Below are 23,392 nucleotides of genomic sequence, written 5' to 3' on the forward strand. Positions count from 1 at the left end.
AGATCTATCAATAATAGCTCCGAATAAAGCCCCATGTCGCCATGAAACGCCAGTTAAATGAAGAAAATGGAAAAGAGAAGGAATAAGGTGAGAAGAATCAGAGTCACACAATTATGCCCATGAATTAGCCTTCTCCGGCAGCGTCAAGGGAGCGCCTGCGAGAATATTTTGGCGATTTCTTTTGGCCTAGGTTTGGGGTTGACGGAATCCGACGAGGTATGCGCGGGGCCCTGTTTGGTATAGGAGGAGGAGGAGGAGGAATCCGCTCGTTTTCTTTGCCGCTGCTATCGGTCTCAGTTTCGCCCGACTCAGTTTCAACTTTCTTTGCCCGAGAGTTGAGAGCCCGTAAAGTGAGGTTAAGTTCGCGTTCTAGCTCCTTCTGGGAATGTAGATGCTCCGTAGATCCATTGAGCTTCTTTCTGTATGCCTTCAGTGTGCGGCATACCTGTTCGGTCGACATATTCAGACTCCCAAATTCGCTTTTACCAGATGCTCGAGCCCGTGTTCGAAAATCCAGAGATGAACAGCGAATATTGTTGTGATTCCGTGACTCCAAGGCCTTTTTCCCACCCGTAGATTTTGGGCTCGGCGGCGACGGAGAATTGCGCACTCTTTCGGGGCGAATGGAAGAGGTAGGTGAGCGACGTGTTGGTGCAGGGGGAGGTGTTGCTGGCATTACGTTCCCGTTTCTCATTGATGAGACAAGAGATGCTCGGGATAGCCTGCGCAATAAAAGCGGAGACTGCTCTGACGTTTCGCGCACCGTGGTAGGAGTCAACGCTAAGCCGTCCGGTCGTTGGAATCCCGCAAGTTCTGAGCGAGACAATACTTTCCGCAGAGGGGGTTTCGATAATGTTGGATCCTTAGAGACAATGTCCTCGTCGTCGTTAGGAATCGCCTGTGTAGGTTGGGTATATTCCTGAGACTGTTGTAATTGCACAGATATGTTCCAAATCATGACTACCCCATCGATGCCTGAGCTGATCAATATCCGCTCCGGTGAGTCACTTGATGGATGAGGGTATTTTTCAAGAAGTCGAACGTCACTGACGCCTTCAGTGTGACCGAATTCGCCTGTGAGAAGTGCCCCCTTTTCCATATCATATACACGGATCGATTTATCAGTTCCTGAAACCCCGATGAGCATTTTAGGGTTCTGTCCGGAGATAGCAGAGGTGACCGTTAATGAGCCCATGACCACTGTATCATTAGAATCGGGATCAGCCGCGCGGAAAGAGTGAACATGACGACCGGAACTCATCTCATATTGTTGTACGCAACGATCAACAGTTGAGAAAATTATGCTGTCTGGGTCATCCGGAGACAGTGACATAGATACCGGAGATGATCTCAAGGTAATCACCTTCGATATCATGTAGGCAATGGCTGTTGCACCGTCGATTTCGCGGGTGACACGCTCTCTTATGAGAACTGTACGATCCGCAGAAGAGGATAGGAGCCTTTCTCCTCCATTGACAAAAAGAAGCTGGCCGACAGAGCCGACGTGGTCGTCCATGGTTTGAAGCAGCTGGAGGCTATCGTCACGCCTTTGGAAAAGCTGCACCATCCGATCGCGCCCTGAGCTAGCAACGATGCAGGACTCTGGAGTCTCGTATAAAGCGATATCAGTGACCTCCCCTCCATGGGCTCTAACTTCATTCACACATTTCCACGGTTGCCCTTGGAATATACTAGAGACGCATTAGTAAGAGGAGCTTATTAACAAACTGCTTTGATTGAAAATACCGTAAAACACCGAGTTTGTCGCCGGAGACAAACAAGTTCATGTCCTTGTTTGCCCGCAATATCTTGAGTCCATTGAGATTGTCATCATCACCGCCTGAGAGCGGCTCAACGGGGATTGTCCGTGTGTCGCAGCACCCGCCTTGGGTGTTCCAAAACTTAACGACACCCTTGCAAGACCAAGTAAAAAAATCCGCTCCCAAGTAGTTTGGTGTACCCAGTGGCCCTATACCGAGAACGGAATCTCTATGGGCAGGCATCGTGGTTCCCGTGTCACATTGGTCAACCTCGTCGTTTAAGACTTCAGCGGGATATATATGGATAGCCTTGGTACCATCAACAGTAACTAGATGAGATGTAAGAGAGCCGATACAAGTGATGGCCGGATCTTTAGATTTTAGCTCCGTTGATGACCGACTAGACGTGCGTGGAGACGATGGGCTGCACGATGCTCGCAAGGATTCAAACGCAATTCGTCGCATTCGCCTACCGCGACCTCCTATCCACAAACAGGCCCGGTCTGGATCAGATGTTAGTGACGTGATGCCGAACTCCATGTACCGAATGAGAGTAAGTTTGGCATTGCCATCTCTATCGTCGACAATGCAGAGTGCTCCAGAGTCAGTACCAACCACAGCCTCCGAGTCGGAAATCCCGACGACGCTAGTGAAGGTATTGTCGGCCAGGGCGCCCAAAACACAGTTTCTTCCAGAAAGAGCCTTGGGCGCGGCGTTGCTGGGCCCATCGCCGGCATTGGCACGAGATTTGGTTGGGGATACAGGCCTGATATCGGGAAGTCTCCAAACCTTCACATGCCGAACACCCACACTATACAGTATTTAGTACACGGAACAAATTAGAAGTTGAGCCGATAAATAGAAAACATACGTGATCAAAGCGTGACCCAGCCAAGTCATATCACGAACAACGGTAGTACATTTGTTCGTCGAGTGGAGCCTTGCTGAGCCATTCTTGAGTCCGATGGACCATACAAAGAGGAACCCATCATTCACGTTCCCTAGGGTTGCCAAGTATTGTGAGTTCGAGCTCCAAGCAAGCGCACGGACGCCAAATGTATGTTCAGTGAGTATGGAGAGCGGAATATCGGGAGGTGCGTCCTTTGCAGTTGAGAAGACCAAGACTCTGGGGTTATAGCCCGTCTGAGGCTGTTAGATTTCATCCTTGTAACAGAAAACCAATTTGTACTCACCTCTCCTAGAGCAAGGAACCTTCCGTTCGGACTTATGGAGACACTAGTGACCGCCTTTACCCTTTCCCTTGATGACCATGAACGGGGACTAGGTGCCTCCACTATTTCAGTTGACGGTGAACCATTATAGCTGCCGTTAAGTGGTGTAGCCTTTACACCTGGCAGAGACTTTGCCCTATTATCGGGTGTGGTTGGGGGCGTAGATTGATTGTAGAAAGACGTTATCGGATTTATGCTGTTGGCTGTTGGCCGTGCTCGGAAAAAGCGTTGATTCACATTATCATCATCATCCAGTTCTGCTAAGACACCGGCCGATCCAGCACAGAAGGCAAACGACTTGCTTTGATCATGATAAGAGAAACCATTGGGGGTAGTTGTCGTTGTGCCGATGACTGTCTGGAGGGATAAAGCTGACTGAAATAGAGATGGTTTGTTGGAGGAGCGGGTTGGCGGCCGTATGGAAGGTGAGTTGGAGGGGTTAATGCGCAGCGACTGGGCTGGGCCAGCGGGCTTGCTTTTCACGCTTAACGTACTGTACGCCATAGCAAATCGGGGGCAAGGGCAATCAAGAAGCTGCACTGTCCCCAGAGAGTTGTATAAGTTTCGGTTGCATTTGTTGAGACGAGCGAGCAATCGGTTTAAGGTGAGACTTTGGTCTAAGCAAAGCTCCGTCTCTTATATGTCGAGCTCAAAAGGGAAGGCGCGGTCGACGAGGCATGCAGCAGAGGGAAGATGTAATGAACGAAGTCAGCTCCTGCTAGGCAGATTGGGGGCTTTCGAACTGGCCAGGCGATGAAGTTGGGTCGTAGAATCTGGATAAGGAGGGGCTCGAGAGCAAACGGAGCTGGTTTGGGAGTCGCGAGAAAGGCTGAGAGAAAACAGCCGGTCAATGTAAAACCGCGAATAAGGAGTGACTGAGAACAATTCAAGGAGTGAAGAAATTGGAAGCAAAAACACGATCAAAGACAGAGACCAGAGCTGAGGACAAGAGATCGAGAACGGAGACTGAGAGATCGGGGAGCTTTTCGAGCTGCTAAGATTTAGTGGGCGGAGATGCTTGAAGCACGGACGGAAACTCTTAAGAACCACCACCGCTCGGCAGCGAACTCCTGGCGGCTGAAGTAGATGAGGAGGCTGGGACAATCAGAGCTCCACAATTCGCCTGCTCCCAGTGCTGCGAGATACTGGCAGCAGTCTTATGTGCCTTGACGACATCCAAGCTGCTTTTCTTTGAATGGCAAAAAAACAACAAAGCCGAGCACATACATGGCTGGACCGGAATGTTTGGGAGCTCGAGGTTCATGGAGAGAATGTGGACTGTGGAGACGCCAATCGCCGACTCTCTGAGCTCCTGCCTCAGGCACGACTCAACCGTGCCCCTGGCGCTGTGTTCGGTTCGGATTTGAGTTGGAGTTGGTGGACTATTAGTATTGGCCCTGATTCTTGGGTCCGAGACGCCCATACGAGCCACGAGTCCACGACCCGCCCTGCTTCAGGGATGCTTTCCCTCTGGAGAGGGGAGCACTGATCTCCTTCATTTCCACCACCATCTGCTATCTATAGCTTGCCGTTCCCAAATACCTCCTCTATCTTTGTATAGAAGTGACCGATCAGCACTATCTCCGTATACATTCCTCATTGAGCACAGGCGATTATCGATTCTTGGCTCGGATCACTGACCACCAGTACGCTCTGATCCCCAGCCCGTGCAGTTTTACAGGGACCACGCAGTTTCTGTCAAAATCATGAAGATCGAATATAGAGTACAAAGACATGATGTTATTCTTATCGATCATTCTCTGACCTCTCGACTTGTTATTCGGGCCCTCCAAGTAAGTAATCAAAAACCAGTTACCTAGATAGAAGGCCGACGGCGTTGTTGCTGGTGGTGGTACAGTAGTTCCACACATAGAATGGTCGAAAGCCGTAGTCCATTGTGATATTCTGGTGGTTTCTAGATACCATCTTGAACGATAAGGATATAGTGCGATGGCAGGAAATTAGCTAAGGAAGCGCTTGCCATTAGGAGAAGTAGTTTTGCTTCGGTTTTTGGCACCGAATCGGCGCCAGTCCATGATAGTTAGGAGTCGGAGGAAGGGCCTGGGTGGAAAGTTGCAGGGTAGAGGTCATTCGCTGGCAGGAATCAGGATCGTGGTACGTAGCACAATAAGCACAGCTCCACAGCTCGAAGCCTCGAAGTTTCCAAGTCTGCGGTGCTTGCGGGCCCGCAGGGACAGTCTTTGCGGGGTGGGCTCCACTACGATTCAGGACGAAGTCGCCTTCATTCACTTAGCAGCAATCACTTCAATACGTTGCCCCAATATCGGTGCATTGGCTATTTTCCTCGCCTGGTCAGCTCCAGGGCACATCTATCTTGGTAGACTTGGTTGCTTGCTCCGTACAGTTCAATGATAATGCCAAATCGATGCAGCCGTCCCTGTCCTAAGTGGCATGTCCAGTTTGGCCGCCCAGGGCACACATACAGACCAAGCCACTGAGCGAGCAAATTGGTGTCTAACGTCACAATCATGGGCCATACCAGGATATTCCGAATTGGTTGTCAATGAACTTGCTGTCTGATTGGTTCATTGTACAGCATATCACATGATTAATGCCTGAGGCAAATAGCATCCTTATCTCCAAAATTTCCATGTGAGGTCCAAGAAACTCATCCGCCTCAAGTCTCAGTACAAATAGCAATTTGCCGTTATGTCGTCGTTCTGCTCTACTTCAGCGAATATTTCGCTCTCTAATACCCTCAGAACTTTCTTCTATTCCGAATTCGTCCTTCCGCTTCGCACTCCATCAATACGGCGTCAAAACCGACTTTCTCGCCACGATTTCAGAAGCAGACGGGCTATTACCACTGTTTCACTTGATGCCATTCCTATCACATCGTACCAGAAAACCGAATTACCAAATCCTAATCAGAATGAGCCGTCGGTTACCATTGAGAGCTCGAACACTTCAAATCAGAGTTCAAACGACCAAGTCTCCGCCCAAACTACAAGTTCCGCAAGCTCGCCTTCCACGCGTGAAACAAAGACGGAGTCAAAAACATCCAGCAGAAAACGAGCAGATGACCGCGGCACCAAGAAGACCACACGGAAAAGTGCAACAAACGCCGGGCTTAAGCCTCAGAAGAAGGCTGAAGAATGGGAGATTCAGAAGGGTGCTTTGAAAAGAAAATTTCCAGATGGATGGGCACCACCCAAGAAACTTTCCCCTGATGCAATGGAAGGGATACGGCATTTGCATCTCGTTGATCCTGACAAGTTTACGACCCCTGTCCTTGCGGCCGAGTTCAAGGTATCCCCCGAAGCTATTCGGAGGATTCTAAAGAGCAAATGGCGTCCCTCGGGGGCTGAGATGGAGACTCGGCGCCAACGATGGGAGAAGCGACATGCGCGAATCTGGGGACATATGTCTGAGTTGGGTTTGCGACCGAGGCGCCCGGATTCTATCATCGATGCGGCTACGATATTGTATAACAAAAACAAGAAAGACAAGGGACCTAGCGACTCCTAATGGCCGGGACAATTCGACATTCTTGTGTAAATTGTATTCAAGGCAACCTGTATACTAGCGATGCATTTTAAATAGCATGTTGTTTATAATATTTCAAGACGGTTTATCTGTTCTGGATCACTTGTTGATGACACCATCATACATGACGTTGCACGAAGAGCTCTAGGATATCTTCACGTTCTTATCTTATTTCGGACCGAGAATTCCTTGTACAAACAGACGGCATGGGTAGATCCCCCGGTAAACCTGGTGAGTTCTCAGAATCACGAGATATTGTGCTGTTCTTGGTTGGACTAGCTTGATTGATGTTCCAACAACCGCCAAATCTCCGCGATTCCGACCCCAGGGACAACTCGAACTTCAACAAGCTCCAGCCCAATTCTACGCCACTCACGCCCCTTTTCCCCGACTGATCCCTCAATGATGGAACGTGCTTTGGTGATGCCATAGTCGGCCGATTTCAATATCTATACTCTCATATTCATATTCCCACGCTTACCCCTGTTCCCTGAGGTGGCGGCCGGTACCCACCATTTGCCCAAGCTCCCTCATTCCAGCTTACACTCCTCTGCGAATGTGGTGATTCTCCGTCGTTCGCCATGTCATCGGACATCCAGGTCTTCGTGAAATGGAAAGACCAATCTATCTTTGCTGGGGAAGATGTGGAATGCACAATTACTTTCAAGAACGTTGCGGAGAAGCCCGAAGACACGAGCAATGCGCCGCAGACAACCCATCTGAGGAGGCAGTCCCGGACGAGTGCCCTCACCCCCCGTTCAGATTCATTCTCTCTCCGATTCCCTTCCAATCCATTTAAAAGCCCCAATCGTCGCTCCTATCCGAGTATCCCTAGACAGAGTCCATCGCACCGCATTTCGTCCTCCGTTAGTTCACCGTTGATCGGCTCTCACAGCTTTCCACCTCCCTCTACGCCGCGGAATGGGCCACCAGCCGGCCACAAACATAAAAGATCGGTATCCATACTTTCAATTGATAGCGAAGGAGGAAACTCGAATGTCGCGAACGATAAAACACCACGGACACCCCAATTGAACCATTCGAGACCAGTGAGGGGTCATGGACGTTCCGCCAGTCTGCAGGTGGTACCAAGGAAATATGAAGGCTACGAAGATAGCGCGAAAGGTATCTACAACATCTCATGGTCTTACGACGGCTAGGCTAATGTTATTTCAATAGGCTTTCGGGCCCCAGGTCGTGGTTTTCCACCGTCGGAGTCGCCTATTCAGCCATTCCAAGGTGGGCCGAGGGTAGATACAGAGGCGTTAAAACCCGGTGGTATTGCATCTGGGAGCCCCAGTCCTATAAGACCAACCCCACCGGTACGTGCACCAGGACGGAGACCTCAGTTACCACCTATAGATTTCAAATTTCCTCCCCCCCCAGAAAATGACACGAGTTTGGGACCTTCGCCTGCAATAGCCTCAACCGACAGGCCTACTGCAACACCAGCAACAGCGAGGCCAGACGTCAAGGACTCATCGCTGGCCGCTCCGGGTCAGACGCCGCAGTCAAAAATTCTCTCGGCTTCTAGTCAAAGCGGAAGCCATAGAAGCAGCGGTGAATTCTACTCCGCCAGCAACATGTCGTCCGAGACTCTACAATCGGAATACACCAACTACTCGGGTCTTATGCCGCGCGCAGGTTTTCCGCGCCATAGCCGACACATGTCTAGTATGGAGTCATCGGCACCAATCTCGAAAGGCCAGGCGCTGCTCATGGGGTATGCCCAAATAAGCGCGTCGTTCACGGTAGATAGCTCGTTAATCAACCAATCTGCCTTCGACGAGGTTAAACGGCAGGGCGTGGTCGGTGGCGCAGGCAACGGTGGCATTACACCGAACGGGAGGCCAGCTTCATCTAGCGGGAAAAACAAGAAAACCGGTGGATTTTGGGGCGCATTGAACTGGAACTCGATAGAAGAATCTATCAGTGGGTTGCTTTCCAACAATGACCTCGATGGACTACGAGACATGCGAGGGGTGTCCTCGTCAAAATCGATCCCTTTGTTGTCCACACCTCAATCGCTTCTCTTCGTCGATCTCCGGCTGGCACCTGGAGAAGAGCAATCCTTCTCCTTTGTTTTCACTCTACCTAGCGGTCTCCCAGCGAGCCACAAAGGGAAGGCGATAAAGATCTCTTATAACCTTGTTATTGGGACACAGCGACCTAGCGGAAGCAACGAGCCTCAAAAGGTTAACCGAATCAGTATACCATTTCGTGTTTTCAGCGGCGTAAACGGTAAGTAACATTATTCACCGTTGTCTATTGACGTTGTAACCCTGTTAATTTCGTACAGCTCAAGGAAATATACTTGGCCATGACCTGATGCGCCCCTATGTGCTCCTTCGTGACGAGGCTAGGGTGCAGAAAGTTGGCTCTATTCCCCAAATAACACCAAAGGCTGAGAGCATAAGCCGGCCTATGTGGACATCAGCGCCCGAATTTCTATCATACGTGGATGAAATATTGGAACAACGATCCCGCAACAGTTCTCTAAAACCACCAGGCACACTTGCTGAAAGGCGCCCAAGCCATGATGCTACCGCAGGGCCAATATCCTGCAAAGATGCCATTGACTTTGCTATTCTTCGGAGTAACCAGACGATCAATTCCTCCCAGAGCCCGAATCGTTTTGAGATTGCACGAGGCGGACGTCGGATTGCCGTGGTAGTGCTCAATCGACCAGCACACAGGCTCGGCGAGACTCTCATTGCAACAGTTAACCTAGCTGATTCGGCACTTCCGTGCTATGCTCTTAGAGCCACATTAGAGAGCTCGGAGAAAGTTGGGGCCCATTTGGCAGTAAGATCTGGCGCTAGTATTCGACGAGCAACACGACGAGTCCATGCATCTTTCTTCGAGATTACTCTTTACTCTACGCGGGTTGTGTTCAGTCCAGCAGTCCCGATTTCTGCCACACCCACGATACTGACCAGTGGTGTTAATGTTGAATGGGAACTACGGTTGGAGTTTGTGACTACTGGTGTTCCGCCTGAATTGGGATCAGGGCCTTCGGGTGCCCGGTTGCTAGAAACCGTTTCTGAGGACGATCGGGGATCTACACTTTCAGCTTTGGAGCATCTCGGCTGTGAGTCCTTTGAGGTTGCGATACCAATCACGATCTACGGAGAGACGGTGCGGGAGCGCTTGCCGGAGGAGAACGAAGGACACTCTATATAGACACCAATACCTTACTCCATGAATCATGACGTTGAATACGTGGAATAGTCAAGTATATAGTAGTTTCAACGTCCATTTATATATTATCTGGAGCACTGTTGAACCTCTGGTTATGTGTTATGTATCTCACATCGCCGGGGCAACGAACGGGCGGATCTCACTTATCCATGGCTCCGATCGTGGGGAAGATCCATGCATGAAGTTGGTAATTATACGACTCGGTTCAGAATACGTTTGGTGAGAGTTCTTTTCCTTGTCTCTCTCTCGGTAACTTCCCTTTTTCAGCTCTCTGTTTGGAAGCAGTTACTACTGGGTGTTATCTGGTTCCAACGACTGCCATCTGCTTCCCGCTCGGCCAGGTCAATCAATCGCCCCTCAGCTCGACGCCGCATCATCCTCTTAGATCCCTTGGGAGCGCAGTAAGTTCATTTTTGAAATTGAAAGAAAACAACCCCCGACACTGCTAACCAATTTATTTTCGTTGGAATGCACACAGGCGATAACCTCCCTCACGAAACACTCGATCTTCGCTCGAGCGGCCAGTCGAATTCCACAAGGACACCAGTCAAGGCAGGAGGAATTCCAATCCCTTCGCGCGTGGACATCGCTCTTATCTGGTTATTTCAGCTGGAGAATCAACTGTGAGACAGTAATGGCTTCATTCATCACCACGATGTCCGTCCCCTCCATATCCATCTCTTCTGCCGACGAGCCTGCCCCTCGTCTATCGTCATCACCATCCAGGAAACCCATAACCTCTGTCCCTCCTACATACAATACTGTTCATGTTTCCAATGCCCCTTTATCTGCACCACCCTCGTATCTATCGCCTGCCGTTCGCGCGCTCAAACAAGGATTATTTGTACTAACACCTCCTAGCAATGCTCGCACGAGAGCGCCTTTCAAGCCGCGCTCGGCGGCCAAGGGAACTACTAGTTACCAATTGAGACAATTTGCGGAAGCCACACTTGGAAGTGGAAGCCTGCGGAAGGCTGTGAAGCTTCCCGAGGGGGAGGATGTGAATGAGTGGCTAGCTGTCAATGGTGCGTTCGTTTCTTATATAGAACCTGGTGATTGTTATATGCTAACCTCGCTGCTTTGTAGTGGTCGACTTCTACAACCAAGTAAACCTTCTCTACGGAGCCATCACCGAATTTTGCTCGCCGCAGACATGCCCCGAAATGAAAGCGACCGATGAGTACGAGCTTCGCTTGGATTGAATTGTGACAGTACCGTGCTGACCGATTAATAGGTTCGAGTATCTCTGGCAGGATTCTGAGAATTATAAGCGCCCGACGAAGATGTCTGCGCCCGAGTACATTGAGCATCTCATGAGCTGGATTCAGGGAAATATCGACAACGAGCAGATGTTCCCTAGTCGATTAGGTACCGAGATTCAAATTCCCACAACTACAGCAGGCCGGCAATCTAACGTGAGGATAACCAGGTGTCCCATTCCCGAAGCCATTTTCCAGTCTCGTTCGCCAAATTTTCAAACGAATGTACCGTGTATATGCCCACATCTACTGTCACCACTACCCTGTGATTGTCCACCTGGGCCTCGAGCCACACCTCAACACCAGTTTCAAGCACTATGTTCTCTTTATCGACGAGCACCGGCTTGCGAGCGGAAAGGATTTCTGGGGACCGTTGGGAGACCTGGTGGACAGCATGCTGCGAAGTGACTGAGAAAGTCAATTACGGTTAGTGGTAACGAAAACGAATGCACAGGATCTGGCGTTTAGGTGTTGCGCATGATAATATTCGCATGGTTTGCTGGTTAGATCGGCTGTTCAACATTGAAAAAACAAGAAATAGCGATCATCATGGAAAAGGGACAAAGTCTGTAGTCCTCCAAGCAGTATGGCGGTAATAATTCGTAGTTGGTTGTGAAGCGACCCGAAATCTCGGCGTGTGCGGAATCTCACGTGACCCGGGACCGGGAGAAGTTGGACCTCATCCGAATAGCATCGTCGCTTTGCACCCCTCTTGTGTGTCGACCGTCTTCGCCGTCTCGCGTCCAATTCCACGCTCCCACTACCTACTTCTTCCTGTTAGCCGGAGCTTCGTCTCTCGCGTCTATTATCGCCATGCTCTCCGCTCGTCTCGCCCGCGCCGGCCTCCGTGCCTCTGCCCAGCAGATCTCCGTTCCTCGCACTGCTGCTGTCAACGGCCTGCGCTCCTACGCTACCCCGGCCCAGGAAATCAAGCCTCCTGTTTCTCTCTTCGGTGTTGACGGCACCTACGCCACTGCTCTGGTATGCTTCCCCATTCAACGTCGCCTGGATAACTAGTTCGGTGCTATCCGTTGAGCCGAAAACCCTTCAATATCCCAACCCAGGTCTCCGGACGAATACAAAGCGTCAACATCCAAATATATCGTGATAATTGACTTGAAATTGGACAAATAGTACACTGCCTCCGCCAAGGCTTCCGCCCTCGATGCCACCTCCAAGGCCTTGAACAACCTTGGTGCTGCCCTTAAGGCCGACCCCAAGCTCACCGGCATCATCTCCACCCCTACCCTCACTGTCGCCGACAAGCAGGCCATCGTCACAGAGCTCCAGAAGGTCGCTGCTGACAAGGGTGACATCGTCAAGAACTTCCTTGGCACACTTGCTGAGAACAACCGTCTCGGTCTGCTGAACGAGGTCGTCGACAAGTTCGGTGCTCTTATGAGCGCTCACCGTGGTGAGATCGAGCTGGTGATCACCAGTGCTCAGGTATTTACCCCCCAAACGTTTATATCCAGTTCTATATTTTTGTCGGCGATATTAACGCTATGAAATTCAGGAGCTCGACACCAAGACCATCAACCGTCTCGAGAAGGCCGTCGCCAAGTCCGAGTTCAGCCAGGGCAAGAAGCTCAAGGTTGTCCCCAAGGTATGTCGCATAAAAGAAAAAGAAAAGAGAAGTGAAAGAAATAAATGAGAGCTTAGACTAACCCCCAAAACCACAGGTCAACCCTGACATCGTCGGTGGTCTCGTCGTTGAAATCGGCGACCGTACCATTGACCTGAGCGTCTCCTCCAAGATCGCCAAGCTCAACAAGGCCCTTACCGATGCTTTGTAAATTAACAACACCCTACATCCCCATTACGCATCGTATCGTGTCTCTTTTGTTGTTCCTATATCTACCATCTATAGCTTTTCTTCCTACACTATGTACCCTAGCATCCCGCTGCACTACGCGAGAGTCCATTGAATGAGACTTGGACTTGAGTTTGGTGGAGAATAGACAGTTGAGTTGTGTTGGTTCCTTTTATTGTGTTTTCGTATACCACCTGCGCAGTATAACCTGGTTTGCAGAAAGCAACAAGATGGTGAGATATCAAAACACAGAGCATATTCTCCTCTTGCAGATGTGTATTCCAATTTAAGAATTGTAAATCAGGCTCTAAGATAACATGCCAAGTTATCGATTTATGTATTCTAAACAGGCAGAAAGGCAAAGGACGACGACAAGAACAGCAAATCGACTAAAACAAGCCACAACTCAGCTCCGTCCAACTATACAAGTGTATGATATGTCCATACCCAAATTCACTAATTCGTTTGCCTCTCATATCATTTCCCGCCTGAATGGCTGGCAAACCAATGGATTACCGCCCATTAGCGGCATTACCATTCCCATTCCCATTCCCATTTGCCCCGTCAACTTGCGTCTCAAACTCGTCCTCATAAGCACCCATTGACGCCTGGCTCCTCACTCTTTGCAGCTGACTCTCCACATAATGCGAGACATGGTCATCGAATCCCTGCCCGGAAGCCCCATTGGACGGTTGTTCGTCACCGTTTTTCTCGTCTTCGTCATCGAATGCAGCTCCATGAGGAGTTTGAGGCGCGGGCGTCGTGAATGCGGACTCAAAGTCGCTCCTATTGCCGATTGAACGGCTGGTTGAAGAGCGGCGGATGAAGGGTCTGTTGTCCTTTGTACTGCCGCGGCGACTGTGACCGCGGACTGAGCGGGTGAAGATGTCGTCGAAGTAGTGGCTTGCTGCGGCGAAGGGGGAGCGCGGTGTTTGGGGAAGGCGGCAATTGACTCTATTTTTCGGGTCAGGATGAAGTCATCTACGAGGTGAGGAAGTGGAATAGATGCACGTACCCTGTATCGTGAATTATTTTGGCGATTAACCCTGTCCAACCACATTGGTGCGAGGACCCAAGGCCGCGGCCGGTGTCGCCGTCGAAGTATTCGTGGAACCACATGTAGTCTTTCCAGTGGTCGTCGAAGTCGAGGATGTCGGAGCCGTCGTAGACAGCGCGACGGCCCTCATCGTTGCGCGCGAAGAGGTGTTGCAGTCGGTGCTGGATTTCTTCTGCTACCTGACCTAGGTGCATGTAGTCTCCCGAGCCGGTGGGACATTCAACCTTAAAGGAGTCTCCGTAGAACATGTAGAATCGTAGAAGGGATTCGATAAGTAGGAAGTTGACGCACAGCCAAACTGGTCCACGCCAGTTGCTATTGCCACCAAATAGGCCGCTGTCTGATTCGCCGGAGACATAATTAACCTGGAACCTTTGGCCATTGACGTCCATGGAGTAGGGGTGCTCTTCATGGTACTTGGACATTGACCGGATTCCGTGCTCAGAGAGAAACTCAGTCTCGTCAAGCATACGCTTGAGGATTTTCTCTAGGCGGTCTCTGCTGACCAGGGCTAAGAGGAGTCGCTCGCCCTTCCCTCGGCGTTTCATACTTGCAATATTTCGTTCCGCCACGTCCGAACGGTTCTCGACAAACCACTCCAGTCGGCGTTTGAATGATGGAAATTTATTGATCAATTCTGGCTCAAGCGTTGCTACAGCATATAAAGGGATCAGACCAACAAGGGATCGCACAGGAAGCTGCTGTGTCCATGGGTCACCATACGAAATAGCATCGTAGTAGAAACTGTATGTGTTAGCTATTTCTTGGCCATGAGCATCAATATGTGTAGCATACCCGTCTTCGTCGTTCCATAGAGAACTCTCTTCTTCGCCTGATCGAAAGGTCATAGCATCACTGATCAGAATAAAGTGCTCAAAAAACTTCGAGGCAACTAGTTCAGGTTAGCCAATAACCACCATGTGTAGTAGAGAAACATACTGTCTTCGTAAATACGCCTGTGTTTGGCAAGCTCCAAGGCGATGTTCAGCATATTCAGGCAATAGAAAGCCATCCAACCAGTGCTGTCAGCTTGTTCTAAGACTCCTCCCGTCGGAAGAGGTTCAGAGCGATTGAAAAGCCCAATATTATCGAGCCCAAGGAAACCGCCCTCGAAAATATTCTTGTCTCCAGAGTCCTTTCGATTGACCCACCATGTGAAGTTTATGAGTAGTTTCTGAAAGACCCTCTCAAGAAAATCAAGATCCTGTCGGCCGTACATTTTTCGCTCCATTTTGAAAACCCTGAAAGTGGCCCATGCATGTACAGGAGGGTTGACGTCCCCAAAATTCCATTCGTAGGCTGCTAGCTGGCCGTTGGGATGCATATACCACTCTCGCGTCAAGATATCCAATTGTCGCTTTGCGAAGTCTGGGTCAATCATAGCCAAGGGAATACAATGGAAAGCCGTATCCCAGGCAGCAAAGAATGGGTATTCCCACGAGTCCGGCATCGAGAGGATATCATCCATGTAAAGATGCCTCCACTGCTGGTTACGAACGTTCTTCCTCCCAGGGGGAGGTGCAATCATACCGGGATCACCATTGGCCCATTGCTCCCAGATAAAGTGGTAATACTGCTTTGTCCACATCATACCGGCGAATGCCTGGCGCTGAATGTTTCGCAGGTCATCGCTCATCGGTAGAGGGCTGATGTGGTAGTAGAAGTCATCAGCTTCCGCCTTACGTTGCTCGACAACATCATCTAGCACCTCTTCATCCACGAACGGCTCGAGTCTCCGCGACAGGCGAAAGCGGACAACGGCACATTCACCAGGAGGGACACCCTTGCCCTCATTGAAAGCATACCAGGCGGCGAATTTGGTGCCCTTCTGGGCTGGGTTGACTGCGCCTTTCTCCCCCTCGACGATGTAACGATGGAAAGCATCTTTCACATAAGGCTGGTCATTTTTGGTCTCCCAAAGCAGTTCATTGTTGGACTCATTCTCCGTGAATAACATCTGAGGTACGACGTCTTCTTGGCCGTCACCGACTGCCGGGGAGGGGGCAAATCGGGCATACCGCTGTCCCAGCTTCTCGTGGTTCGTTTTGACAGAAAGAGGAGCATTCTGTTGGATGGAAGGTTTCTGGCTGTTCTCATAGCCCCAAGACCAAGTGTTCCGAAACCACACATGGGGAATGATGTGCAGAGGAGCGGGCTCTGGGCCTCTGTTGTAAGCGATCACACGGAAAAGAAGTTCATCTTCATCGTCATCCTCCTTGGCCGTCTCGATAAAAATGTCCCAGTACCGGTTATCGTCAAATATGCCGGTGTCGAGTATCTGATACTCGCGGTCCAACCTTCCCCGTCTAGCGTTTTCATCAACTAGATCTTGATAGGGAAACTCTTTCTGTGGGTATTTATAGAGATATTTCATGTACGAATGCTGCAATGCAGAGCTATTAGAAGAAATCTGACATGGACTAAAAACCGGACATACTGTAGGCGTGTTGTCGACGTGAAAATGGGCCTCCTTGACACTTTCACCGTGGTTTCCCTGTGGATTTGATAGACCAAATAGTCGCTCTTTAAGGAACCCACTGTAGAGATGAGCTGTTAGAGCACGGTCGCAGCTGGGGCCATATGCAGGTCCATGGAAAAAACGTACTCCTTTCCGTTCCAGAAGGCGAACGCAACATTCTGTAGGTTATGCGTATCGCATACGCCGGCAATTCCATCTTCACCCCAGCGGAATGCTCGCGAGCGGGCGTGGTCGTGGGTAAAGTCTAGGGTCGATCAGTCGGGAGTCCGCCCCGCGGGGTTCAAAGGCGGGAAGGAAAAGAGTTCCTTACAGCTCCAAGCGTCACCATTTTCTCTAGCAGTGATAGGTCAGTCAGCCAATGCATGCCAACAGGCATTGCACAGGAAAAAAAGAAGCTAGGGTGGATAGGTGGAGGGGCAAGAAAGAAAACCGGATGTGAGACTCACGAATAATCCTCGCGAACTGCGGAGAATTTGGAAAGCGATTGATTAGCCCAAATCCTTCTTATCAATAGTACCACGGTGAGTACCGACAATTGATAGCAAAATGTAGATAATCAGGAGGACTTACCAGTAGCCCACTGTCTCTCTGAGACATAGGGACCCCATCTTTTCCAGTACCGGGTGCGCTCGCGATCCTCCTGCAATCGCTGTTCCTCGCGCGAGGTGTAGCTCTGCTTGTCGATGAGGACCATGGTCGCAATGGTCAAGAAACAGGAAGAAGATGAGAAGAGGAAGAGGAGAAATGGCGGGATTAAGAGGGAAGACAGGAGGGGAAGGGTGCAGCAAGAAGAGGAGCTGCGAGTGCCCTGTGAGACCCCCCAAATGAGCTACTCCAGTTGCATGACAGCCAGTCTTATCGTGCCTCTCAGCTACTACAAGGTCTGGACCGCAAACCCAATCCATTTCTGGTCTATTTCCGGGCGCTTATGGTCCGTTTCCAGGGTTTTGGGGGTGGGGAGCCTAGCACGTCCAGTGCACTGACATCATCCAAGCGTCTCGGTCTACTCGACTGGGGGATGCCACGAGAACTTGCATGCAGCTACAGGCTCTATTCTCCTTCATTAATATTATTCGCTTTTCAAATCGTTTGAAGTTGCCGGCGATTTGCATGTTCGAGGGCCTGGTTCCGTCCCGAGGTCGTTCAGACCCGGCTCAATCAGAAATAGCAACTACTGGTTATAGTGGAAGCTGACCGTACTATCCTGTACGAATGTTCATATGACTGCCGCAGTGTCGTGAAGCAATGAAAATATGCATGGATTTAAAACTGAATCACGATACATATAGGGAGTATAATTCAGGCCAGTACATGACTATCTAAACGGCAATGGCAATGACAATAACAAGAATGCCACAGCAAAGCAAACCCAGGCACCTGGCCAGCGTAACCGCGACGGGATTTTCATACACTGATCAAGCCGAATACGCCAAATAATGCTACAGGCGCCAGGGATGCATCGCCGTGAGATATAGATCAAAGAAACACCTTCAATCGTCCAACGCCTGATGGACACGAGCCGAAAACACGCGCACAGGAAACAAAACAACAGAACCGATCCCTCCGGACGTGTCTGCCAGAATACCAGAGATCAAGACGAGGAGCAGTCATAGTCGAACCCATCAGAGCCCTACTCTTAGCCGATTATTGTACCATCCGCCAATCCTGGCGGGACAACCGTCGATCACGAATTGCGTCCCTGTTGCCGGCCGGGCATCTGCCGTTGTTCGTCACCGCTCGAATACTGGCCTGCCGTGTCCGTTGGGGATGTTGTCGCTGACGCCGATTCTATCGTGGAAAACAACCTGTCAGATACCCGATCGCTGCTATTCGCAAGTATGGATATGGCTTACCTGTGGATTGATATCCGGCGTTTGTTTGCGTGTCCGAAGATCGGCCGCCACCAATCACCGACGAACGCGCTTTCAGCCGTTCCTCTGCCTCACGGATTCTAGCTTGAAGCTCTTCTAATTCTCGGTTTTGGATCATCATCTGGTGCTTTCTAGTGCCTTTGTTAGCCTGAAACCCTCACATTTATACTGTGCTAGTATATCTCTGTAGAAAATGTGTGGGCTAGGGGTTTGGAGCGTCCGAAGCGTCCGACCAGGAACTTACTTCTGATCAATAGTTAAGGAAAGATTGTCGACATCGCTATCAAGCGAAAAGGCAGAGTCCAATGCAGAAGAGAAAGCCTGTGCCATGGTTCTGGAATTTACTGGTCAGTATTCACGGTCGACGTTTCAGAAAGAGAAGGGGAAACGGACGACTGAGGCCGAGCCTTCGGCTTCCATTCTTGGTCTGCGTCGGACATCTTGGGTATTTGCTGTTAAATATATAGATAATAGACAAGCTCGAAAGCTTCAAGCGAAAAAGGCAAAAAGACCTCTTGAGGTTGGAGTATCGAAAGAAGCTCAAGTCCGGGTTCAGCAGAGCCGCGGCAAAGGGGGGTATCACAACAACTTGGGGGTCGAACGTAGAGGTATGGGAAAACAACAGCGGAAGACGAATGAAATATCACCAAGAAAGGTGAGATTAAGATATTATAGGGACGAAAATCAGGACCAGCTGAAAGTCTATTACTCAAGGAGGCCCGTGGAGGGGAGAAGACAGTTGTTGACGAGAGTGGGAGAGTTGATGGGGGAAAGTGGAATGAAGACAGCCTTGTCGTCCTCCTCTTGACGGCGCCAGGAGGGACCACTTTTTAGTTGGATTGACAGGGGCCCTGCACGATCGGAGGAATGACAAGATGGCGGCGCAAAAAGGGGGAAGTTCAAAATTGAGATCCGGAGCTGGCGGCTTTTTTGCAGTTGGGGGTTTATCGAAACAGCTCGAGTCATTTGAGAGGGGAAACATGCGACGAGGGAGGCAAAGAAAGGAGACTCGAGAGTTTGCAAGGGGGCCCGAGGGACAGGGAGAGAAAGGGGACGGGAGATTGACGGTTGCTGCTCATCAGCTATAGCGAGAAACGGGCCCGAGTCGACAGCTCTTGATGACCATTGACATTCGTTGGATGCTCAATAGCTCTTCGAATCTCCCCACTACTGCTGGATACTCTCCATCAGAAGAGCAAACAGCTTCGCTCCATCGACTCCTCCCGAGGCAAGGCGTAAGCGTTCGGGCATATAAGTATGATACAGGATAGCATCTTGTGCTTCCTACACTGTATTCTACATAGTCATGAAGACTTCGGCATGCGTGCCAAAGGTACCCAACGCATGGACAGAGGACTATACTTTTCATCATCACAGTCTTATAGATCTCAGGCAGAAAGGGGCGGGCAATTTCAACCCCTGACACCGTGGGGTCCTGTAATAATACGGTATCATAATCCTCCTCCATCTCTCAAGTATTCTGTGCTCTTGGAGAGGCTATGGAGCATTCGAAGTGGGGGAACTTGTCCTCGATCCTCTTGGATACCCTATCGCCCGGGCAAAAGACATGAATGACTCTGCTCGGACCATTCCTGCTCCTCAATGCTCGAGGCTACCGACGCATAACATGTCCCTAGTCCCCGTCGTTCGCGATAATGCCGGGGCAACCCGTGGCGTCATTTTGCATAGTTCAACAAGTCAGCCGGTTACGATACATACGGCTATTGGTTACAACTTTACAGGTCTCCGTTCCTTGGCGTCTGCGTGAATGTCGATCTCCGTCACGTGACGATACCGGCCAGGCGCAGGCTGCGAAAAGAGAGAAAGGGAAACGTCGTCGAAACGAGATTTTCCCCAGTCGCTGCTCCGGCCTCACGTCCTCTTTCTCGTCCATTTTCCGCGCTTGAACTCTCCGGTTTTTATCCTTGTCTCACCATCCTCCCATCTCGTCTTACGCTGTAAAATTTAACAAATTTTTTTCTATTTTTTCTCCACCTGCCGAGCTTCCGTTTTCCCGATTTCCTTCACGCGTCGTCCTTTATTTTCCAAGGATCGTACCCCCTTTGCCCGCTGCGCCAATGGTCTAAACAGCCACCTGTATGCGATCGCCGCTCTCACCTACCTTTTCAAGAATTGATCATAGAACTGAATCGCGACTGCATCAATTCATCATCCTGAACTGACTTCACGGACTTTTACCTCCATAACCCCCTCCCTCACCGTGGCCCCCATCCCTCATTCATCTTCCCCCAGTGGCCGGTCCCACGGGCAATGGGGGATGCCTCCTCTGTCGGCTTACACTCCCCTTGAATCGCTTCTCTTCTTCCAGTCTCTTGCGGCCAACGACACGCGACCGACCAGCTTTGTCTCGATATCCGATCTTTTGCGCAACAACAAGTTTGTTCGCGAAAATGGCGCGTTCGACGCGCACCGGCTTTCTCCAGAGGCCTTGGAGGAGCTTTATTCGACGTTGATGCGTGATAATGGCGACTCGTCTGTGTCTGCAAACGAACCGAATGGCCATCACTCAGAATCAAGCAGCCCCAGTAATCCGAAGAAGCGCAAGATTACCAATTCGCGACCCGGTGGCTTGTCTGATGATGGAAAGCGGAATCCTGGTGTCATTCCTTATTTAGTGCCGCACCTGTACGCCAAGTATAAGGAATTGGTTACGACGGAGATCAAACACGAAGAGAGGCGATTTAAAGAGATTAGGAAAGAGATCGAAAAGCTAGAGAAGGAAGAGCGTGAAGCGCCCCGACAAAAGTCCACGGAGCCGACACCAGCACCGGTTCCCCAAACGACACATGAATCTGCACCGGAGCCAATGGATGTGGATGCAAACGAGAAGCCAGTTGCGCAACCACAGCCGGATAAGGAGCCGAACGTGTCACCAACCAAGCCCACTACGACTGTAGGCGCAGTACCACCCCAATCTGAACCCCACAAGGACCAGCCGCAGCCGCAACCGCAGCCGCCAGTACCTGCACCACCAACGACCTCAGAGCCTAAGCCACCGGCCCAACCTGCTTTACAACAGCCGGAAACCCAGGCGAAGGACCTGCAGCCTCAATTACAACCACAACCCTCTGCTACACCCCAAAAACCTTCTTTACCAGCACATCCTATATCCTCACAGAAATCACAACCGCCACTCCAGCCTCAACCACAACCTCCCGCCTCTTCTCCACATGGCCTGCCTGCGGAGCCTACTCCGCCGCAGCAGGCACAAATACCCAACGGCAAGGGTCCGGTGCCGCCTCAAAAGCCAGGCGATGCTGCTCCCAATGCGCCAGTGCAGGACACAGCAGCGAATGTACCACCTACGCAACTGCAAAAGCCATTGCCGGCCCCCTCTGCTGTGGCTCCTAGCCCTGGTCCTGCTCGCGACTCTATACCCACACAACCACCTCCCGGCAAACCTCCGCAACCAGCTAATCTGCCGGCTCCTTCACCTACTCCGCAAAAAGCTGCTTCGACCGCGAAAGGTACTGCAAAGAAGAGTGCTCCGATTGCGCCCGTTTCCAATGGACCGCCACATGGACCGCCACAAGCCAGCTTCCAGCAATGGTCATTGAGTCAACCTCAAATACCACAACAACCGTCGCAACCCCCTATCGCCAAACCTGCAGACTCCACCAAGCCTCTTCAGCCGCCACTTACTCAACAAGTGCCAAAGGCTGAGACAAAGGTACAGCAAGGCCCCCAAGATGTGGCGCCTCCGTCGACACCCCAACAATCTCGCCCCATGTTCCAATCACCAGCTCCTCCTCTTCCTGCCTCTGGATTTGCAACGCCTATTGGACCAGCCCAGGGTTTGCCGGCTACGGGAGGACGAGGCTCAAGACCACGGCTGTCAATCAACACACCTGGATCGCTCACCCCGTGGAAGCAGACTCCACAACTCATACTACCCCATTCACCCCGCTCACCGGACCGCCCCCGGCCGGAAGATGTCAGTCCAATTAGTGAGAAGGCTCAGTCACCATTTGGATCACGGGCGGCAACACCGGAAGAGCCCGAGCCTCCGCGCCGAAGGGGACGAGGAAGAAAGAAAGCAATAGATTCTGACCAAGGGCCCGCGAAAAAGAAGGGGGAGAAAGCAACAGTATCGACCGGCAGGAAACGCGATAGAAGCACAGCTTCATCAAGAAGTCGAGGAAGATCTATTCTATCGCGCGGGGATGAATCAGGTGCGGAGCCTAGCAAGATTAAGCGCGAAGTACCCAGCACTCCAGCAAGAATTAACTCTGCCGAAGCTGAACGGGGCTTGACTGGTCAAAAGGGTGCAACTGGCTCAGAACCTCGACCGGGTAGGGGTCGTCCAAAGCGCAAACGCCCTCCTAGTGAAGCCCCTGAACCCGAACCGCAGCCGCAGCCGCAGCCTGACCTAAACCAGCCAAACCGCGAGGATTCAGATCAATCGGCACCCTTTGTGCTGTGCGCACGCAACTTTCCGAGAACTGGCGCCCCGATCATGAATGATGTCTTGACTCATAAGCATGCGTCTATTTTCACAAAGCCACTGACCGAACGCGATGCACCGGGGTACCGAGATCTTATCTACCGGCCGCAGGACCTCAAGTCTATCAAATCAAGTATAAGCCAGGGTAGCAAGTCGTTGGCGGCCGCGACAGAAGCTGCCAACACACCAGTTGCGGATGGCGAGTCCCCAGTTCCGAATACAGGGACACCGTCGAAAAATGCGGTCCTCATGTTGCAAAAAACCGACGATGTTATTCCGCCCAAAGCAATAGTCAACTCGGCGCAGCTAGAGAAGGAATTGATACGCATGTTTGCCAACGCGGTCATGTTCAATCCAATTCCGCAGCGTGGCTTTGGGCCCGCATTTCCCATGATTGCCGATGGTGGGTCTGGAAGGCGCCAATTTGTGCCGGAGCCTGATGAAGGTGGCATCATCAAAGATACCCTTGAGATGTTTGAGGATGTCGAGCAAGCGGTCACTAGATGGCGGGCTGCTGAACGGACAGCTGATGAGCTGGCCAGTAAGAGTGTCCTCTCTCTTCGAAGAGAAAGCGCCAGTGACCCCAATATGGACAGTGCCGACGATGTCAAGGGCTAAATATGGTCGCTACCTACGGAGTACTGTCCTACTGTAACTAATGAGTCAAGATACTGTTATGTAATATTACCAAGGGAAACTATTAAAAGATTTCCCATCTCTATAACCATTCTATATTCGTAAGACTTCT

General features: G+C 50.9%; 8 protein-coding genes across 8 annotated transcripts; 5 read left to right on the forward strand and 3 right to left on the reverse strand.

Moving 5' to 3' along the window:
* Positions 1 to 124: 124 nt before the first annotated feature.
* Positions 125 to 3,496, reverse strand: ASPSYDRAFT_152425 (WD40 repeat domain-containing protein; the record flags this gene model as incomplete). The annotated part of the gene is made up of 4 exons (XM_040842190.1): positions 125 to 1,691; positions 1,747 to 2,571; positions 2,632 to 2,903; positions 2,954 to 3,496. The coding sequence occupies 4 exons, from the start codon at positions 3,494 to 3,496 to the stop codon at positions 125 to 127; spliced, it is 3,207 nt and encodes a 1,068-aa protein (XP_040702758.1).
* Positions 3,497 to 5,207: 1,711 nt separating this feature from the next.
* On the forward strand, positions 5,208 to 6,667 carry rrg9 (mitochondrial ribosome assembly protein RRG9). Its single transcript, XM_040847028.1, has one exon. It carries the CDS (start codon positions 5,663 to 5,665, stop codon positions 6,479 to 6,481), a length of 819 nt encoding a protein of 272 aa, XP_040702759.1. The 5' UTR covers positions 5,208 to 5,662; the 3' UTR covers positions 6,482 to 6,667.
* Positions 6,668 to 7,080: 413 nt separating this feature from the next.
* On the forward strand, positions 7,081 to 9,682 carry ASPSYDRAFT_151634 (putative intracellular protein transport protein (Sat1); the record flags this gene model as incomplete). The annotated part of the gene is made up of 3 exons (XM_040842115.1): positions 7,081 to 7,624; positions 7,679 to 8,740; positions 8,799 to 9,682. The coding sequence occupies 3 exons, from the start codon at positions 7,081 to 7,083 to the stop codon at positions 9,680 to 9,682; spliced, it is 2,490 nt and encodes an 829-aa protein (XP_040702760.1).
* Positions 9,683 to 10,334: 652 nt separating this feature from the next.
* Positions 10,335 to 11,371, forward strand: ASPSYDRAFT_58148 (Mob1/phocein family protein; the record flags this gene model as incomplete). The annotated part of the gene is made up of 5 exons (XM_040849485.1): positions 10,335 to 10,357; positions 10,562 to 10,725; positions 10,787 to 10,880; positions 10,935 to 11,068; positions 11,130 to 11,371. The coding sequence occupies 5 exons, from the start codon at positions 10,335 to 10,337 to the stop codon at positions 11,369 to 11,371; spliced, it is 657 nt and encodes a 218-aa protein (XP_040702761.1).
* A 186-nt stretch (positions 11,372 to 11,557) lies between these two features.
* On the forward strand, positions 11,558 to 12,922 carry ASPSYDRAFT_985361 (F1F0 ATP synthase subunit 5). The gene is made up of 4 exons (XM_040853260.1): positions 11,558 to 11,940; positions 12,094 to 12,405; positions 12,476 to 12,565; positions 12,642 to 12,922. The coding sequence occupies exons 1-4, from the start codon at positions 11,773 to 11,775 to the stop codon at positions 12,753 to 12,755; spliced, it is 684 nt and encodes a 227-aa protein (XP_040702762.1). The 5' UTR covers positions 11,558 to 11,772; the 3' UTR covers positions 12,756 to 12,922.
* A 362-nt stretch (positions 12,923 to 13,284) lies between these two features.
* On the reverse strand, positions 13,285 to 17,002 carry ASPSYDRAFT_89679 (uncharacterized protein; the record flags this gene model as incomplete). The annotated part of the gene is made up of 9 exons (XM_040852203.1): positions 13,285 to 13,726; positions 13,788 to 14,573; positions 14,625 to 14,721; positions 14,769 to 16,212; positions 16,267 to 16,366; positions 16,435 to 16,552; positions 16,619 to 16,641; positions 16,755 to 16,770; positions 16,879 to 17,002. 9 exons carry the CDS (start codon positions 17,000 to 17,002, stop codon positions 13,285 to 13,287), a joined length of 3,150 nt encoding a protein of 1,049 aa, XP_040702763.1.
* A 990-nt stretch (positions 17,003 to 17,992) lies between these two features.
* ASPSYDRAFT_89680 (uncharacterized protein) lies at positions 17,993 to 18,619 on the reverse strand (the record flags this gene model as incomplete). Its single annotated transcript, XM_040852204.1, has 4 exons — positions 17,993 to 18,096; positions 18,162 to 18,310; positions 18,424 to 18,513; positions 18,573 to 18,619. 4 exons carry the CDS (start codon positions 18,617 to 18,619, stop codon positions 17,993 to 17,995), a joined length of 390 nt encoding a protein of 129 aa, XP_040702764.1.
* A 1,653-nt stretch (positions 18,620 to 20,272) lies between these two features.
* Positions 20,273 to 23,349, forward strand: ASPSYDRAFT_986615 (uncharacterized protein). The gene has a single exon (XM_040853263.1). The coding sequence runs from the start codon at positions 20,458 to 20,460 to the stop codon at positions 23,260 to 23,262; it is 2,805 nt and encodes a 934-aa protein (XP_040702765.1). The 5' UTR covers positions 20,273 to 20,457; the 3' UTR covers positions 23,263 to 23,349.
* Positions 23,350 to 23,392: the final 43 nt, after the last annotated feature.

The sequence above is a fragment of the Aspergillus sydowii genome, assembly GCF_001890705.1.
Source record: "Aspergillus sydowii CBS 593.65 unplaced genomic scaffold ASPSYscaffold_5, whole genome shotgun sequence".
Taxonomy (NCBI): Eukaryota; Fungi; Ascomycota; class Eurotiomycetes; order Eurotiales; family Aspergillaceae; genus Aspergillus; species Aspergillus sydowii.

Coding starts and splice junctions, on each gene's coding strand:
- rrg9 (XM_040847028.1), top strand. CDS start 5,663: ATGTCGTCGTTCTGCTCTACTTCAGCGAATATTTCGCTCTCTAATACC.
- ASPSYDRAFT_985361 (XM_040853260.1), top strand. CDS start 11,773: ATGCTCTCCGCTCGTCTCGCCCGCGCCGGCCTCCGTGCCTCTGCCCAG. Junction 11,941..12,093: donor GCACCTACGCCACTGCTCTG/GTATGCTTCCCC, acceptor TTGGACAAATAG/TACACTGCCTCCGCCAAGGC. Junction 12,406..12,475: donor TGGTGATCACCAGTGCTCAG/GTATTTACCCCC, acceptor TATGAAATTCAG/GAGCTCGACACCAAGACCAT.
- ASPSYDRAFT_986615 (XM_040853263.1), top strand. CDS start 20,458: ATGCCTCCTCTGTCGGCTTACACTCCCCTTGAATCGCTTCTCTTCTTC.